At 55.0% G+C, this 16051-nt stretch overlaps 1 protein-coding gene across 6 annotated transcripts in view; it reads left to right on the top strand.

Moving 5' to 3' along the window:
• Nucleotides 1-16051, top strand: part of Myh14 (myosin heavy chain 14) — a 61059-nt gene that overhangs the window by 32651 nt on the left and 12357 nt on the right. For all 6 annotated transcript variants that reach the window (XM_026789092.1, XM_026789091.1, XM_026789094.1 and 3 more), the window contains 17 exons: nt 955-1142; nt 1844-1965; nt 2400-2469; nt 2828-2988; nt 3646-3754; nt 4668-4799; nt 5306-5512; nt 5903-6040; nt 6306-6429; nt 6575-6746; nt 7792-8004; nt 8974-9118; nt 9291-9497; nt 10164-10268; nt 10348-10500; nt 11276-11524; nt 12753-12965. In XM_026789092.1, the coding sequence (XP_026644893.1) occupies nt 955-1142; nt 1844-1965; nt 2400-2469; nt 2828-2988; nt 3646-3754; nt 4668-4799; nt 5306-5512; nt 5903-6040; nt 6306-6429; nt 6575-6746; nt 7792-8004; nt 8974-9118; nt 9291-9497; nt 10164-10268; nt 10348-10500; nt 11276-11524; nt 12753-12965 (2708 nt within the window). The remainder of the gene's footprint in view (nt 1-954; nt 1143-1843; nt 1966-2399; nt 2470-2827; nt 2989-3645; nt 3755-4667; nt 4800-5305; nt 5513-5902; nt 6041-6305; nt 6430-6574; nt 6747-7791; nt 8005-8973; nt 9119-9290; nt 9498-10163; nt 10269-10347; nt 10501-11275; nt 11525-12752; nt 12966-16051) is intronic.

Raw genomic sequence — 16051 nt, forward strand, 5'->3', positions numbered from 1 at the left:
ACACGTACACACACATACACACATGCATGTGCACGCACACATACGCACACGTACACACACATACACACATGCATGTGCACGCACACATACGCACATACGCACACATACACACATACATGTACACGCACACATACGCACATACGCACACATACACACATGCATGTGCACGCACACATACACACACTCACACATACACACATTCATGTGCCTGCACACACATGTACATGCACATACATACATACATACACACACGCACACACATACTCACAGTGTGCTAACATTTTAAGAAGGGCATTTCCTGAACACCTAATGTGCAAATAAGAAAACAAGCACAGCTGGACGATGGCGCACACCTTTAATCCCAGCACCCAGGAGGCAGAGGCAGGCTGATCTCTGTGAGTTCAAGGCCAGCCTGTTCTACATAGAAAGTTCCAGGACAACTGGGACTACACAGAGAAACCCTGTCTTGGAAAACAAAAAGAAACAAACAGAAAAAAAGGAAGGTGAAGAGGAATGAAGAGGAAGAAAAAACACAGAGAGGTTATATATCTTGCTCAAGGTCACACAGCCAGTAAGTGCTAGAGTAGGGATTTGAAACCAGAACCTTAGCTCTTCCTTACGCTGTAGGAACACAATCAATGATAGCTGTTGTTTTGAAAATGACTGACTGCATAGGAGCACCAGAGAGAGTTGAACTTGTGGGGTAACAGGTCACGTGACCCTGGATTTCTGGTTTCTGAGCTATGTAACCTTGAAGCCAGCAGCTGCATCTCTGACCCTCTGTCTGCCTGTCAACTGCACACCTCTGACCAGGCCAAGAAGCAATGTTATGTACCACATGCCAGGTCCCATAAACAGCAAGACGTTCGGTCTCAGCAGCTGGTGTGGTGGCTGAGGGAGGAGGATGGCAGAATCTGTAGCTCACTGACCTTGGTCCTCTTTGTCCCTCCACAGTGGAAGGCATTGTGGGGCTGGAGCAGGTGAGCAGCCTTGGGGATGGCCCTCCGGGAGGCCGCCCCCGCCGTGGAATGTTCCGGACTGTGGGGCAGCTCTACAAGGAATCTCTGAGCCGCCTCATGGCCACACTCAGCAACACCAACCCCAGTTTTGTCCGCTGCATCGTCCCCAATCATGAGAAGAGAGTGAGTAGGCAGCGCACAAGTGGCTGCCATGTCTGCTTCTCTGCTCCTGTGACTTAAACTTTTTGAGTGTCCACTGTGTGGCAGAGAGGGCTTAGGGACACAGTGGCAGAGAGATGAGCCTCTTCCAGTCCCTCCTGTGTCTGCAAGGAGCTAAGTACAGGGAGAGCATCCAGTTCTCCCATTTGCTGGTAGACAGGGCATGCGATAAACACACATTCAGCCACCCACCCACTGTGAATGTTTAGGTGAATCTGGAGAGTTAGAAGGGTCAGGTTGGTTTTGCCTGGCTCTGGAGTCACAGGAGGCTCCCTGGAGGGGCGGGGCCTGAGCTGCACAGCCCAGGCAGTTTTCCAAGCGGAGACAGCTTGTGCCAACATCCGGAAGCAGGTGGGAGCATAGCAAGAGCAGGAATGAGAAAAGGCTGCTGGGGTAGGAGGTGGCACAGGCCAGGCCTGTCTATCAGTCCTGCTCTAGGGACAACGAGACAGAAAAATTGTTAAGTTCAGGGCCGGTCTCACCTACAGCAGCAGTTCAAAGCCAGCCTGGGCAACTTAGTAACACCTTGTTTCAAATAAAATATAGAAAGAGGGCCGAGGGTGCTGCTCAGTGGTAAGGCTCCATCCTAGAATCCCCCAATGAGAGGCTGGCCCTGACTGTGGCGCCCCTGGTGGCCACCACTGACCCTGCTGTCACCCCTGCAGGCTGGGAAACTGGAGCCACGCCTGGTGCTGGACCAGCTCCGCTGTAACGGGGTCCTCGAGGGTATCCGCATCTGCCGCCAGGGCTTCCCCAACCGCATCCTCTTCCAGGAGTTCCGCCAGCGGTGAGCAGGGCCCGCGAAAGGCTCCAGGGGCCTGGGTAGAAGGGGAGCCAAGTCCCTTCGGGTACCATTTCAGCCTGGGGTTTGCCGCCAGGTCATTGAGTCTCAGTCCCCCTCCTGTGGTATATGAGGGGGAGGGGGAAATGTGCAGAGTTAGCATCCTCTATACTTTAAAACTGAACTTGAAGTTGGGCATAGTGGCACATATCTTTAATCCTGGGATAGATACAGGAAGATCTCTTGAGATCGGGGCCAGCCTGGTCTACATAGAGAGTTCCAGGCCAACCAGAGCTACACAGTGAGTGAGAGCCTATCTCAAAAAAAGCAGTGTTTCAAAATGTTCCAGTGCTGTGGTTAGCATGTCTCATTTCTACCATGAACATATGGTCTCTCATGACACGCGGCCCTCTTCCTGTCTCTGTCCCTTCCGGTTGCAGCTATGAGATCCTCACTCCAAACGCCATTCCCAAGGGCTTCATGGATGGCAAGCAGGCCTGTGAGAAGATGGTATGTAGGGGCAGGGGCCTATGTTTTGGGGGACGAGGCCTGTGGAGGGGTGAGGCTTTGTGGTTTGCGCCTGGGCCTGCTTAGTGGGTGGGGCCTATGGCTGGGAGTGGGGCCTGTAGATAGGGGCGGTGCTAACTGCATACGCAGGGCCTTTGGTGTTGGGGTGGGATATATGGGAAGGGTTGCATGGGGCCTTAGGGTGGAGTGGGGCCCATAGCATGGGAGTGGGGTCTGTGGCAGGTGTAGCACCTGGACAGGGAATTCAGGTGCTGGGGGAGGGCGAGGGAACCTCCCCATTGTTCCTCCTGATACTGGTTCCCTTTCTCCATCTCCTTCCGTTCCCGTTCTCACCTCCCAGATCCAGGCCCTGGAGCTAGACCCCAACCTATACCGTGTTGGCCAAAGCAAGATCTTCTTCCGTGCTGGAGTCCTGGCCCAGCTGGAGGAGGAGCGGGATCTGAAGGTTACCGACATCATAGTGTCTTTCCAGGCAGCGGCACGGGGCTACCTGGCCCGCAGGTGAGGGAAGCCAGGCTATGCCAGGTGTTGTGAGCCAAGGCTGGGCTGAGGCCTGCACACTCCCAGAGGGAGCTCTGGTCCTACATGCTGTAGGAGTTCAGAAAGCTGGGGTCCAGCAAGATATGTTTGGCCTCAACTAATTGCTCAGACCCCAGTTGGAGGGGAGACATGTCTTGCTGGAAGCTGCCTGACTGAGACAGATGAGAAGCTGGTCTGTGTAAGGGCCTGTGACAAGCGCCTGGCCTGTCTCAGGATGCAGGCAGGTGGAGAGCAGTTTCTTCTCTCCTCAGAACAAACAGATGCCCCAACCCCAGGCTGAGGCCTGAGGCCTTGCCCAGGGGTCCTGGGGAGCTGGGGGTGGTGGGATCAAGGACGGGGTCGGTGTGTTGGGGTGGACTGAACGGAAGGAAGGGAGGCTGAGGCCTGGACAGAGCCAAGAGCAGGCTGTGTGAGGCCGACTGTAAACTCTGCTGCGACTGGGGTTCCAGCTCAGTTGGCACAGGGTTCACCCAGCATGCACCAGGCCTGAGGAGGCCGAGGTAGGCAGATGGGAGTTCACAGTTAGCCTGAGCTACATGAGACCCCATCTCAGAAGTAACTAATTTAGAGTGGCTGCTCCCAGGGGGCCGGCTCCCACTCTCTTCTGTGTCCCCACAGGGCCTTCCAGAGAAGGCAGCAGCAGCAGAGCGCCCTGCGGGTGATGCAGAGAAATTGCGCCGCCTATCTCAAGCTGAGGAACTGGCAGTGGTGGAGACTGTTCACCAAGGTGAGAGAGGCTGCGCCTGCACCTGAGCCTGAGCCTGAGCCTGCGCTCTTGGGGAGGGAGGCGCTGTTCCCCAGGGCTGTAAACTGGACCCAATCTGTCTGCCTATGACAGGTGATTTAAAGTAGTCGGATACGGGACACTGGGGTGGACGAGGGTGCCCTGCGGAGGACAGGTTGAGGCCTTGCCTGGGGCTGGACGTCAGTTAGCAGGATGCTTGCTCAGCATGTACAAAACTGTCAGAACTCAGGAAGCCAGAGAATCAGGTGTTAAGTCATTTGGGGCTACATATAGAGTTTGATGCTTACTTGGGCTACATAAAATCTGGTCTCAGAAAACACGGGGGAGAGGTGACAACATGGCTTGGCTGATTAAGGGCGCCCTCTGCCAAGCCTGATGCCATGAGTTCAGTCCCCGACACCCGCGCTGTGGAAGGAGAGAATTGACTTCCGCGAGGACTTTGACCACCATACCTTCAGGTGTCAGCATGCCCACGCAGTAAATCAGTAAATGTCGGGGAGAAAGAGGTGAGCCATCCTGGCTTACATGAGAGCCTGGTTCAAAATCACCAAACAGGACTGGAGAGATGGCACAGTGGTTAAGAGCATAGCCTGGTCTTCCAAAGATCCTGAGTTCAATTCCCAGCAACCACACGATGGCTCACAACCATCTGTAATGAGATCTGGTGCCCTCTTCTGGCCTGCAGACATATACACAGACAGAATATTGTATAAATAATAAATAAATTTAAAAAAAACACCAAACAAACTAAAGGAAAAGTCCAGGCAGCTTCAGGTGCAGCTGGATCCAGAGTGCACCAGGGCACCCCCAGACCACCCTCAGGTTCACAGCAAGGGTGGCAGGTTGCACACATCGGGTGGATTCCATTCTTGAAACTACGGCGCTTTTCCTGCAGGTGAAGCCCCTGCTGCAGGTGACACGACAGGACGAGGTGCTGCAGGCGCGTGCCCAGGAGCTGCAGAAAGTTCAGGAGCTGCAGCAGCAGAGCGCACGTGAAGTGGGGGAGCTGCAGGGCCGGGTGGCACAGGTGAAGAGCAAGCCCTGTGATATGAGGAGTGAGGCCATGGTGTGAGGAGCGGAGCTTTGGGTGGAGTATGGGGCGGTACGCGGCTCAACCTCAAGTTGGTGAGGAATGGGACTGGCAGCTGGGCAGTACATGAAAGGCAGAATGAAGAGGGTGAGGAGGTGGGGCTGTGGAAGGGGTCAGATAGGGGCTTGGAGGGCTGTTGGGCAGGCCCTGTGTGATGGGCAGGATCCCCAGGGGCAGGGGTGGGGTTTAAGGTTGTCTTGGTGCCTTGGGATGGCGATTGGGGGCAAACAATAAGGGGAAGAGAGTGGGGGTGGAATGGTGAGGGGTGAAGGGTCTTTGGGTGGAGCTGTGGCAGGGCTGTGTAGGTGGGAGGGGTAGATCAGCACTTGAGGGACAGTGTCTGGCTGTGCCCGGCTGGGTATGTGGTGTGAGGTTAAGGAAGGTTACAGGAGCTGTGGGGACAGTCTGAGTGGGGGCTCCTAACTGGTACCCCCCACCCACAGCTAGAGAAGGAACGCTTACGCCTGACTGAGCAGCTTCGTGCTGAAGCGGAGCTATGCTCTGAGGCCGAGGAGACTCGGGCACGATTGTCCGCCCGGAAGCAGGAGCTGGAGCTGGTGGTGTCAGAGCTGGAGGCTCGGGTGGGCGAGGAAGAGGAGTGCAGCCGGCAGCTGCAGAGCGAGAAGAAGCGGCTGCAGCAGCACATACAGGTGTGGGGAACCCAGGCACCCCGTCCAAGTCCACCCCACAGCTCAGCTCTGACGGTCCAGGCGGCAGAGGAGCTGGAGTTCAGGCACTGCTGGGTCCAGCTATTCAAGTCCCCCCTCAGGGTTCAGTCTGTCTCCTGGTTCTGAAGGCCCCGTCCCACTCCCACCCTGGACAGCCCCTATCCTGTGTGCACTGAGAGAACATTTGAGCTCTTCTGCAGGGCTGCAGATTGTTATCTTCAGGGTCTGAGATGGTGCCCAGTATACACTAGGCACTCAAATGAATGGCAAGGGAAGATAGGAAAGGCTGATGCTGCCCAATGTCACTCAGGGTGTGGACCTGTGTGAAGCCTCAGCCCCTGAGGTCCCTTCTGCCCCCCACCCCCACTTCAGGAGCTGGAGAGCCACCTGGAAGCTGAGGAGGGTGCCCGGCAGAAGCTGCAGCTGGAGAAGGTGACCACAGAGGCCAAGATAAAGAAGTTTGAGGAGGACCTGCTGCTTCTGGAGGATCAGAACGCCAAGCTGAGCAAGGTGGGGCTAGGGACACACCAAAGCAAGATATGGTAGATGGTCTCCTGCTGGGATGCTGGCCCAGCGAACTGGGGGGTGATGTGAGGCTGTGCTGCCCCTTGGTGTGGCCTGCCAGGTTGTTCATAAGAGCAGCCTTGGCCTTCTGTGTGCTGGCGGCTTAATGTGTGGGATGAGTACCTGGGAGGTGGCCTGGGCCCAGGCCCCAGAGTGAAGAGGAGGAAAGGGTAGCAGGGAGGCCAAGGGTCTGACTTTCTTCTGTCCCCAGGAGCGGAGGCTGCTGGAGGAGCGTCTGGCTGAGTTCTCCTCACAGGCAGCCGAAGAGGAGGAGAAAGTCAAGAGCCTCAACAAGCTGAGGCTCAAATATGAAGCCACAATTGCAGACATGGAAGGTGAGTAGCTGGAGCCAGGGTGGGCTCTGTGCAGCTGAGCCAGGGTGGGCTGTGTGCATGCTGTATGCTGGCAGCTAGGAGGTCAGAGAGGAGGCAGACAGGGTCTGACCTCAGGTGAAGCTCTCACCTGTCCTGGTGCCCACAGACCGGCTGAAGAAGGAGGAGAAAGGCCGCCAGGAACTGGAGAAGCTGAAGCGGCGCCTGGACGGAGAGAGCTCTGAGCTGCAAGAGCAGATGGTGGAGCAGAAGCAGCGGGCGGAGGAGCTGCTTGCACAACTGGGCCGCAAGGAGGATGAGCTGCAGGCGGCCCTGGTCAGGTGATTTCCCCAGGGGCAGCTCCTCCTCCTGTCTCTGCAGGGGCCAGATGGGACCCAGCATGTGATGTGGCTCCACACTCTTATCGAGGCACTACCGTGTGCCAGCTATGGTGCCTGTTGAAAGACAGTGCCCACATTGCATGGCAAGTCTTCCAAGAAAGCTGGGCTGTGAGTCCAGGTCCATTCCAGAGGTGTTAGCATGTGAATTAGAAAGCCTGGGGGAAAGCCTGGGGCCGCTCAGTGGTTAGGAACACTGGCTGCACTTGGAGAGGACCCAGATTCAGGTCCCAGCACCCACATGGAGGCTCAGAGCTGTCTGTAACTTCAGTTCCGTGGGATACAGCTCTCTCCTGGCCCCGGGGACACTACTCGTGTGGCGCATGTGCCCACTTGCAGCCAAGCACTCACGCACATAAAAAAAAAATCCTAAAAAAATTAAAGTGGAGAAATGATTTGAAGAGGACACTGGGGCTGGGGAGATGGCTCAGAGGTTAAGAGCACTGGCTGCTCTTCCAGAGGTCCTGAGTTCAATTCCCAGCAACCACATGGTGGCTCACAACCATCTAAGATTTGGTGCCCTCTTCTGGCCAGCAGGAACCACACAGGTAGGCAGAACACTGCATACATAGTAAATAAATAAATAAATCTTAAAAAAAAAAGACACTGCCCCCCACTTGCACACAGAAGTTAAAGTGGCCCAGAAAGGTGGCACGTGCTTGTCATCCCAGCTCCAGGGAGGCTGAGGCAGGAGCATTGCCATGAGTTTAAGGCTATCCTGAGCAAGTTAGAAAGATCCTGTCCTAGAAAACAGCAACAACAAATCTCCAAAGAAGACCCATGTAAAGGGCTGGGCACATGACAGGAGCCCAGTGTCGCCCGGAACTGTGGAGAGCATCCTGCTGCACACTCAGGAACATGAAGGATTTAGGAACAGGACTCACACAACCAATGACAGAGCCAAGACTTGAACCCACATCTGAGCTGTTCATCCTCAGCTCTGCCTGCTTGGGTGCCAACCCCTCCCTGATCCTTGTCACACCCCCAGGGCAGAGGAGGAGGGCGGAGCCCGTGCCCAGCTGCTCAAGTCCCTGCGAGAGGCACAGGCCGGCCTGGCCGAGGCTCAGGAGGACCTGGAGGCTGAACGGGCAGCCAGGGCCAAGGCAGAGAAGCAGCGCCGGGACCTGGGAGAGGAGCTGGAGGCCCTGCGTGGGGAGCTAGAGGACACACTGGATTCCACCAACGCCCAGCAGGAGCTGCGGTAAGGAGAGGGTGGTGGCCTGGGCTGGGAAGATGTGGTGGGTGGGGCACATCCGGACAGAGCCACCACCCACACGGGTACCAGCTCTGCAGAATGAATGGAAGAGTCAGATCCTTGCATCGCCCTCAGACCACCCCAGTCTTAGAGACGTTCAAACCAGAGGCACATAAAGGAACTGCAGACCATTGAGAACACTCAATGCCAAGTCTTAGGAGTGGAGAGATGGCTCAGCGGTTAGAGCACTTGCTTACAGAGGACCTGAGTTCAGTTTCTAGCACCCACATGGCAGCTCACAGCTTCCTGTAGCTCCAGATCTGGGAGATATGATGTCCCCTTCTGGCCTTCTTGGGTACTACAGTCATATGTATATAACACACACACACACACACACACACACACACACAAGTAAAAATAAAGAAGATGGACGTCAGCTTATAGAAGAGCCTCTGGGAGGGCATGCTGAGGACTGGCCCTTTGAATATGGCCTGAGTAGTGCTAGGAGTTGACCTTTGACCCATTCCCCCTCATACATCTCTACCAAGACACCTTGGGAAGTGTATACAGCAAATACCTTACAAGAGACAACTTGAGAGAGAGATGTGCTTTAGCTCGTGAGCCGTGGCAAGGAGGTGGCTTCCACTGGCAGAAGCCTCTCCTGTCTGGTGGGGAGCTTGCAGTAGAGCTGGCTCTAATCTTGACGGAACAGCAGCTGGACTAGGGCGGGAATCCAGTCTGCTATAACCTTGAGCCTCCCTGTACTAGCTGGACCTGTGTCCCAAAGGCTCTTCATCTATTCAGAGCAGCGCCTCCAGCTGGTCACTGGGGTGATGGGCACATGAGCAGGGTTTTACAACCAGGCCCTCACAGGAAGCAAAGACTATGGTCCCTCCTTAGAGGAAAAGGAGAAAAATCACATCCTACAGCCCTCTGCTCTAAATTCCTATCTCCTCCCCTCTTCCACCATCAAAGGTCAAAGAGGGAACAGGAGGTGACAGAGCTGAAGAAGACTTTGGAAGAGGAGGCTCGTGTTCATGAGGTGGCCATGCAGGAGTTGAGGCAGAGGCATGGCCAGGCCCTGGGGGAGCTGGCAGAGCAGTTAGAGCAAGCCCGGAGGGTGAGTCAATAGTGGCCCAGCCACCCTTGGGGACATGCATAGCCTTGTATCAGTGTTAACTGAGTAATTACTTAATTGGTGGGGTCCATGGTGAAAAGGAAATACTGAACAAAACCAAGAGATCAAGGCTGCGAGCCATCCTGCCCCAGCAACTCTAGCCATCTCCTTACAGGGCAAAAGTGTGTGGGAGAAGACCCGGATAACCCTGGAGGCCGAGGTGTCTGAGCTGAGGGCTGAGCTGAGCAGCTTGCAGACCTCAAGACAGGAGGGTGAGCAGAAGAGGCGCCGCCTGGAGTCCCAGCTGCAGGAGGTCCAGGGCCGCGCCAATGATGTTGAGTGGTCTCGGACAGAGGCTGCCGAGAAGCTGCAGAGAACTCAGGTGGGTGGGGTGGGGTGTCACGTGACCCTGGGGGGGGAGCTGTGAGAAGTTCCACTTCACATAGGCCAACAAGGACAGACCAAGAGCAATGACTCCACCCCTGTCTAGTTTGACTCAAGTATTTTTAGTTTTTGAGACAGGGTCTCTCACTTATGTAGGCCTAGCTACCCTAGAACACGCTCTGTAGTTCAGGCTGAACTTGGACACACAGAGATCCATCAATCTCTGCCTCCTGAGTGCTAGGATTAAAGGCGTGCACCACCACACCCAGCCCCCTCGTCCCCTCTCATTCTGAACGGTGTCCCCTCATCACCAGCCCCCTTGTCCCCTCCCATTGCTGAACGGTGTTCCCTCATCACCTGTCCCCCTCATCGCCTCTCATTGCTGAACAGCGTTCCCTCATCCGTGTCTATGATTCATTGTCCACGTCTCCCAGTTGGTGATGTGGCTGTTGCTCCCCCTTCAGATCAGGCTTGAATTTCTCCGTGGACACAGGGCCCAGCAATCCCTCTCCTCTGGGAACACTGTTGTTCTGGGCCCCATGGCAGCACTGTGCTAGACTGCAGAGTAGCTTCTGGCCACGTTGCTGGCGTCCCACCCATGTGTGCAGAGGTTGGGACAGAGGACCAACAGGGCCCACCATGTTGAATTCCCTCCTCTTCACAGGCTGAACTTGAAAGCGTGTCCACGGCACTGAGCGAGGCTGAGTCCAAGGCCATCAGGCTGGGCAAGGAGCTGAGCAGTGCAGAGTCCCAGCTGCACGACACCCAGGTGACCTGCTCGTCCCCCAGCGCCGTCCTCTGCCCTGCCGCTGACTGGACCTGACCCCCACCATCCCTTCCACCCACAGGAACTGCTGCAGGAGGAGACCAGAGCAAAGCTGGCCTTGGGGTCCCGTGTGCGTGCCCTGGAGGCCGAGGCGGCTGGACTTCGGGAGCAGATGGAAGAGGAAGTGGTTGCCAGGGAGCGGGCTGGTCGTGAGCTGCAGAGCGCCCAGGCCCAGGTGGGCAGTGAGACCCAGTGTCCCCGGCTGGGCCTGGGTGGTGCTCTCACCCACCACTGTTTCTGTCCCCACCGCCATGCCCGCCCTTGCCTTTCCTACCCACACATGCCCTCCGGCCTTGTGGGTCATCACATGGGCTCCTCCAGAGCTCCCGCTGTCTCCCCAGCTGGCACAAGGGCTCTGCTCACGGGCTCTCACAGCTGACTATGACTCCCCAGTACCCTGGACAGAACCTCTGCCTGAACTTCCCAGTGATGCCCGCAAACCTTCGCTCGTCCAGACTTAGGGTCTTCCCTCCCTTGTAATTCTCCATTTTACTCTGACCAAGTTCTGGCTACCTTGGGCTATGACTATTCTACCCATGAGTCTCCCCACCAGATTAGGAGTCCCTTCTTATAACTCTGACCCTGTGTGTGGGAAGCCTTCCACTGGCAGGCTCTGTAGGCTTCAGAACCCATCTCCATGGAGATTTTTCCCCAGCCTGGGCCTCCTCAGATTATGTTTCTCTTCTTCCTCAGCCTGTCACCTGGCCTTGGTCTTGGGATCCAAGAGCAGGTCCCATTTGGACTGAGCCTTGGGTCGTGCTGAAGATGGCAACACCCTGGAAGAGCAGGATTGATAATCCTCAGGGTCTCAGCTGCCATGAGACAGGAGGGTCCAGTGGTCAGCTCCTTCCCGTCTTGGGGCCTCAGTTGGCACCCAGGACACAGGGTTCTAGGAGCCCACACCACAGTCACTCACAGCTGTGGCTCCCACACCCTTCTCTTCCCTGCAGCTCTCGGAATGGCGGCGACGCCAGGAGGAAGAGGCTGGGGTGCTGGAGGCTGGGGAGGAGGCTCGGCGCCGTGCAGCCAGGGAGGCGGAGGCCCTGGCCCAGCGCCTGGCAGAAAAGACAGAGGCAGTGGAGAGGCTGGAGCGAGCTCGGCGGCGGCTGCAGCAGGAACTGGACGATGCTACAGTGGACCTGGGGCAGCAGAAGCAGCTTGTGAGCACGCTGGAGAAGAAGCAGCGTAAGTTTGACCAGGTGAGTGCCTTGGTTTACCCAGCTGGCTACCCTGAGGAACCTGAAACCCATTTGAATATTAGGTAGAAACTTGCAGGGGAGAGGGGACATGTGAGATGGATTTTGAAGTGTGCATAGGAGCGGTGTCACAGCCAGGCAGGTGTTGCCTGTAAATCAGGCCGTCCTGAGGGTCACAGTTGTCACCCTATTATTGCCTGAGTGTCCCAGTTTGATAATGCTATGCAGAACACCCTCTCTGTGCCCCCGACGGGGCTCACATCCTCCACTTCCCTGTGTGTTGCTGCTCCCACCTCAACCTCAGTTTGCCCAGCTAGAAAATGGGAATCATGCCAGGATTCCACAGCCTGAGGAATAAAATAATCACTGCAGGCATCAGAGGTTGTGTGCCTGTCAGCATTCTGTTACTGTGCAAATGTTGGTGGCAACTGGCTCATGAGATGGAAAGGGTTTTGCTCATGAGTTCGGAGGTTTTGGTCCATGGCCACACTGGGTCTGTGGTGGGTCCGCGGAGCACAGCAGCGTGTGGAAGAGGAGAGTGGACAGACAGCAGAAGTCAGAGTCCCCTCCACCTGGCCCAATCTAGTGTCCACCGTTCCCAAGGCCCACCAGTTGTGGATGGGAGTTTCTGTAGTGAAGGTTGTAGGTGCTGTGTTTCTCACTCCGGACTCTAATTCTGCCTCTGCCAGCAGCAGGGGATCCACTCTGGAGAACCGAAGCCACACAAAATGTATCTTTAGCTAGTCGGCTTCCTCAACCAGAACCTAAGCGTTCTGGCCTGCCAGGTATGTCTCAGGACTGAGTTATGCAAAGGCTGTGATCCTTCAGGCTGCTCATAGAGTCCCTGACCATGTACAAAGACTCTGCCATCACTCCCGATTCACAACAGATGCAGCGATCTATTTAATCTTTCGCTACAGAAGGTCATGTGCCTTTGTAGCTGATGGAAAGAGTTTCAGAGGCCTGGGGAGGCAGCCTGAGTCTGGATACCCCAACATCCATGTAAATGCTGGATGGGTGTGGTGGCCGCCTGTAATTCCAGTCTTCGTGGCAGGGCATCCTCAGAAAGACTGGCTAGCTCTCTCCCTCTCCCTGCCCATCTCTTCTGTGTCTCTCTCCATTTCTAGCTCTGTCTCTATCTCTAGGATCTCCCTTCTCCTTCTCCTCTTCCCTCATCTACCCTGCCCTTCTCCTTCCAGTCAGCCCATCTCCCCTGCATCTTTCCCTGTAGCTCCTGGCAGAGGAGAAGGCTGCCGTACTACGTGCTGTGGAAGACCGTGAGCGGGTGGAGGCTGAAGGCCGGGAGCGAGAGGCCAGGGCCCTCTCCCTGACACGGGCCCTGGAGGAGGAGCAGGAGGCGCGGGAGGAGCTGGAAAGGCAGAACCGGGCCTTGCGGGCTGAGCTGGAAGCACTGCTGAGCAGCAAGGACGACGTGGGCAAGAACGTAAGCACGCGTGGGCAACGTGGTGATGGGGATTGCGGGCACATGCATGTGTGCAGCACAGCAGACCCCCCAGTCGTGTTAACACAGCAGACAGACACCCCAGTCCTGTTAACACAGCAGACAGACACCCCAGTCCTGTTAACACAGCAGACACCCCAGTCCTGTTAACACAGCAGACCCCCCAGTCGTGTTAACACAGCAGACACCCCAGTCCTGTTAACACAGCAGACCCCCCAGTCCTGTTAACACAGCAGACAGACCCCCCAGTCCTGTTAATACAGCAGACCCCCCAGTCCTGTTAACACAGCAGACACCCCAGTCCTGTTAACACAACAGCCAAGAGCTGCACTCACCAAAGGCTGAATGGGAGTTCTGCACACGCTTGCAGGGTGTGAACAGAACTCCCCCTTTCTCATACACACACACACACACACACACACACACACACACACGGTTTTGTTTTGGCTTTTTGGTTGGTTGTTGTTTGTTTTTCGGGACATGGTTTCTCTGTGTAGTCCTGGCTGTCCTGGAACTCACTCTGTATTCAGGCTGGCCTCAAACTCAGAGATCCTCCTGCCTCTGCCTCCCAAGTGCTGGGATTAACAGCATGTGCCATCACCACAGTGACTTTGTGTGTGTGTGTGTGTGTGTGTTGTGTTGTTGGTTGCCTTCCTCCCCCGTCCCATCAGGCTAGCTAGCTTTCCTATACAGCACAGGACCAGCTGCCTAGGTAGGATGCTACCATGGAAGACTAGGCTCTCTTGTATTAATAAGCAGATGTGCCCATAGAGAAGTCTGGCCCGGGCAGTGCCTCAGGCCCTCTGCAGGCGACCCTAGGCCGTGTCAGCAGTGAGTGCCAACCACACAAGGGCCAAGTTCCATACCACATGACCTAGGTTTCTGCCAGAAGGCACAAGATACTGTGAAGAGTGAAATGTAAGGATGTCTGGCTAGCAAGAGGGTTCAGAGGACAGAGACGCTCACCCCCAAGCCTGCTGACCTCAGTTCGACCCCTGGGGCCCACATGGTAGAAGGAGAGAACAGACTCCTGCAGATTATCGTCCAGCCTTTATTTGTACATTGGCACACGTGTGTGTGTACACACATATATGTAAACTCAGCATAGTCATTGGTCTGTGAATGAGGGAAGACCTGAGCACCTCAAGGTCATGGCAAGTATATCAGCCCCATTAGGGAAGACTGGGATGCAGCAGTGTGTGTGTGTGTGTGCGTGTGTGTGTGTGTCTGTGTGCACGAGTGTGCGTGTACGTGTGTTGTGTATGTGTGTGGTGTTTGTGTATGTGTGTGCGCGCACGTGTGTGTATGTGTGTGTATGTATGTGTGCGTGTGTGGTGTGTGTGTATGTGTGTGTGCGTGTGTGGTGTATGTGTGTATGTGTGGTGTTTGTGTATGTGTGTGTGTGTGTGTGTGTGTGTGCAGGTGAGTTGCGGGGCAGGGGACGACTGACCTCGCGGGGTCTGAAATGGAGTTTGCTCAGGTGGTTTTTACATTTCTCATCACTGTGTTTGGCTGAGACAAAGTCACATCTGGAAATTTTCCCTCCGTGTCTGCCTTCCTGACCTCACCGTCCAATACTTCCCTCTGCAGAGCTCAGACTCGAGGACTGACTATACAGTTGTTACCAAATATCAAACAATAAGCAGAATTCATGTTTAAGGAAATTTATGACCTTTTTTCCTTTCTTGGTTGTTTTTTTATTTAAAAAAATTTACTTTTCATTTTACATACCAACCCCAGTTCCCCCTCCCTCCCCTTCTCCTGCCCTATCCCCATTTCCCCCTCCCATCCCCCCTCCCATCCACCCTTCAGAGGAGGTAAGGTAAGGTATGGGGAGTCAACAAGGTCTGATATACCAACTTGAGGCAGGACAAGCCCCTCCCCCCACTTACCTCCCTCCCATCAAGGCTGAGCAGAGTATCCCTCATAGGGAATGGACTCCAAAAAACCAGTTCATGCACCTGCGATAGTCCTGGCCTAAGCCCCCCCAACAGATCAAGCCACATAACTGTCACCTACATTCAGAGGGCCTAGTTTGGGCCCATGCAGGTTCCCCAGCTGTCAGTCCATAGTTATGGTTTTGAATTGGGGTTTTTTTTAGTTTTTTTTAATGTATTTATTTTATGTGTATGAATATTTTGCCTGCATGTGTGTACGTGCAGCATGTGCGTGCAGTACCCTCAGAGGCCAGAAGAGGGCGCTGTAAGAGCAGCAATGTGTTTAACTGTTAGGGCATTTCTGTAGCTCCTAGTGCATGCTTTTATGACAGGCTTTGTCCATAACGAGGCCACATGTCAGTGGGCTGCCTGTGGTGGGATATTTTACTTTTATTGCCCTTCAAGTGGTTTTCTTTGTAAATTGGGGTTTTGGGATTAGGGGGTTTCTGCCTACACAGCGCACACAATCCTAGCTATGCCTCTGCCTCTGCCACTATGGTGATAACCGGCAGAAACAACTGAAGGGAGAAAGGGTTTAAACTCCAGCTTCTAGCCCACCGCCGGCAGGTGTCAAGGCAGGGACTTGAGAAGCACTGGTCACTTTCACAGTAAAGAGCAGAGAGAGAATCTGTGCAGGACCCAGACCAGTGGGCGATCCTTTCATGTCAATTAACACAGAAGGGTCATCACAGCCCAACCTGACCTGGACAGCCCCTCACTGAAACCTTCTTCCCAGGCGATTTTAGAGTGTGTCACAACAATTAAAACTGAACGTCACATACAGATTTCCATAAAATGTTTTCAGATAATTTAAGATGATTTAAGGTAGGTGCTTAGTAGGCAGTGTGAGTGGGGAACGACTCACTGAGGCCCTTCTCCCGCTGTCATCGCAGTCTCCCCTGCTCTGCTGGGACACCATCTTTTTTTTAATTTATTTATTTATTAAGGATTTCTGCCTCCTCCCCGCTCCCGCCTCCCATTTCCCTCCCCCTCCCCCGATCAAGTCCCCCTCCCTCATCTGCTCGTAGAGCAATCAGGGTTCCCTGACCTGTGGGAAGTCCGAGGACTGCCCACCTCTATCCCGGTCTAGTAAGGTGAGCATCCAAACTGCCTAGGCTCCCCCAAAGCCAG

This window comes from Microtus ochrogaster, unplaced genomic scaffold (genome assembly GCF_000317375.1).
Source record: "Microtus ochrogaster isolate Prairie Vole_2 unplaced genomic scaffold, MicOch1.0 UNK14, whole genome shotgun sequence".
In the NCBI taxonomy this organism is placed as follows: Eukaryota; Metazoa; Chordata; class Mammalia; order Rodentia; family Cricetidae; genus Microtus; species Microtus ochrogaster.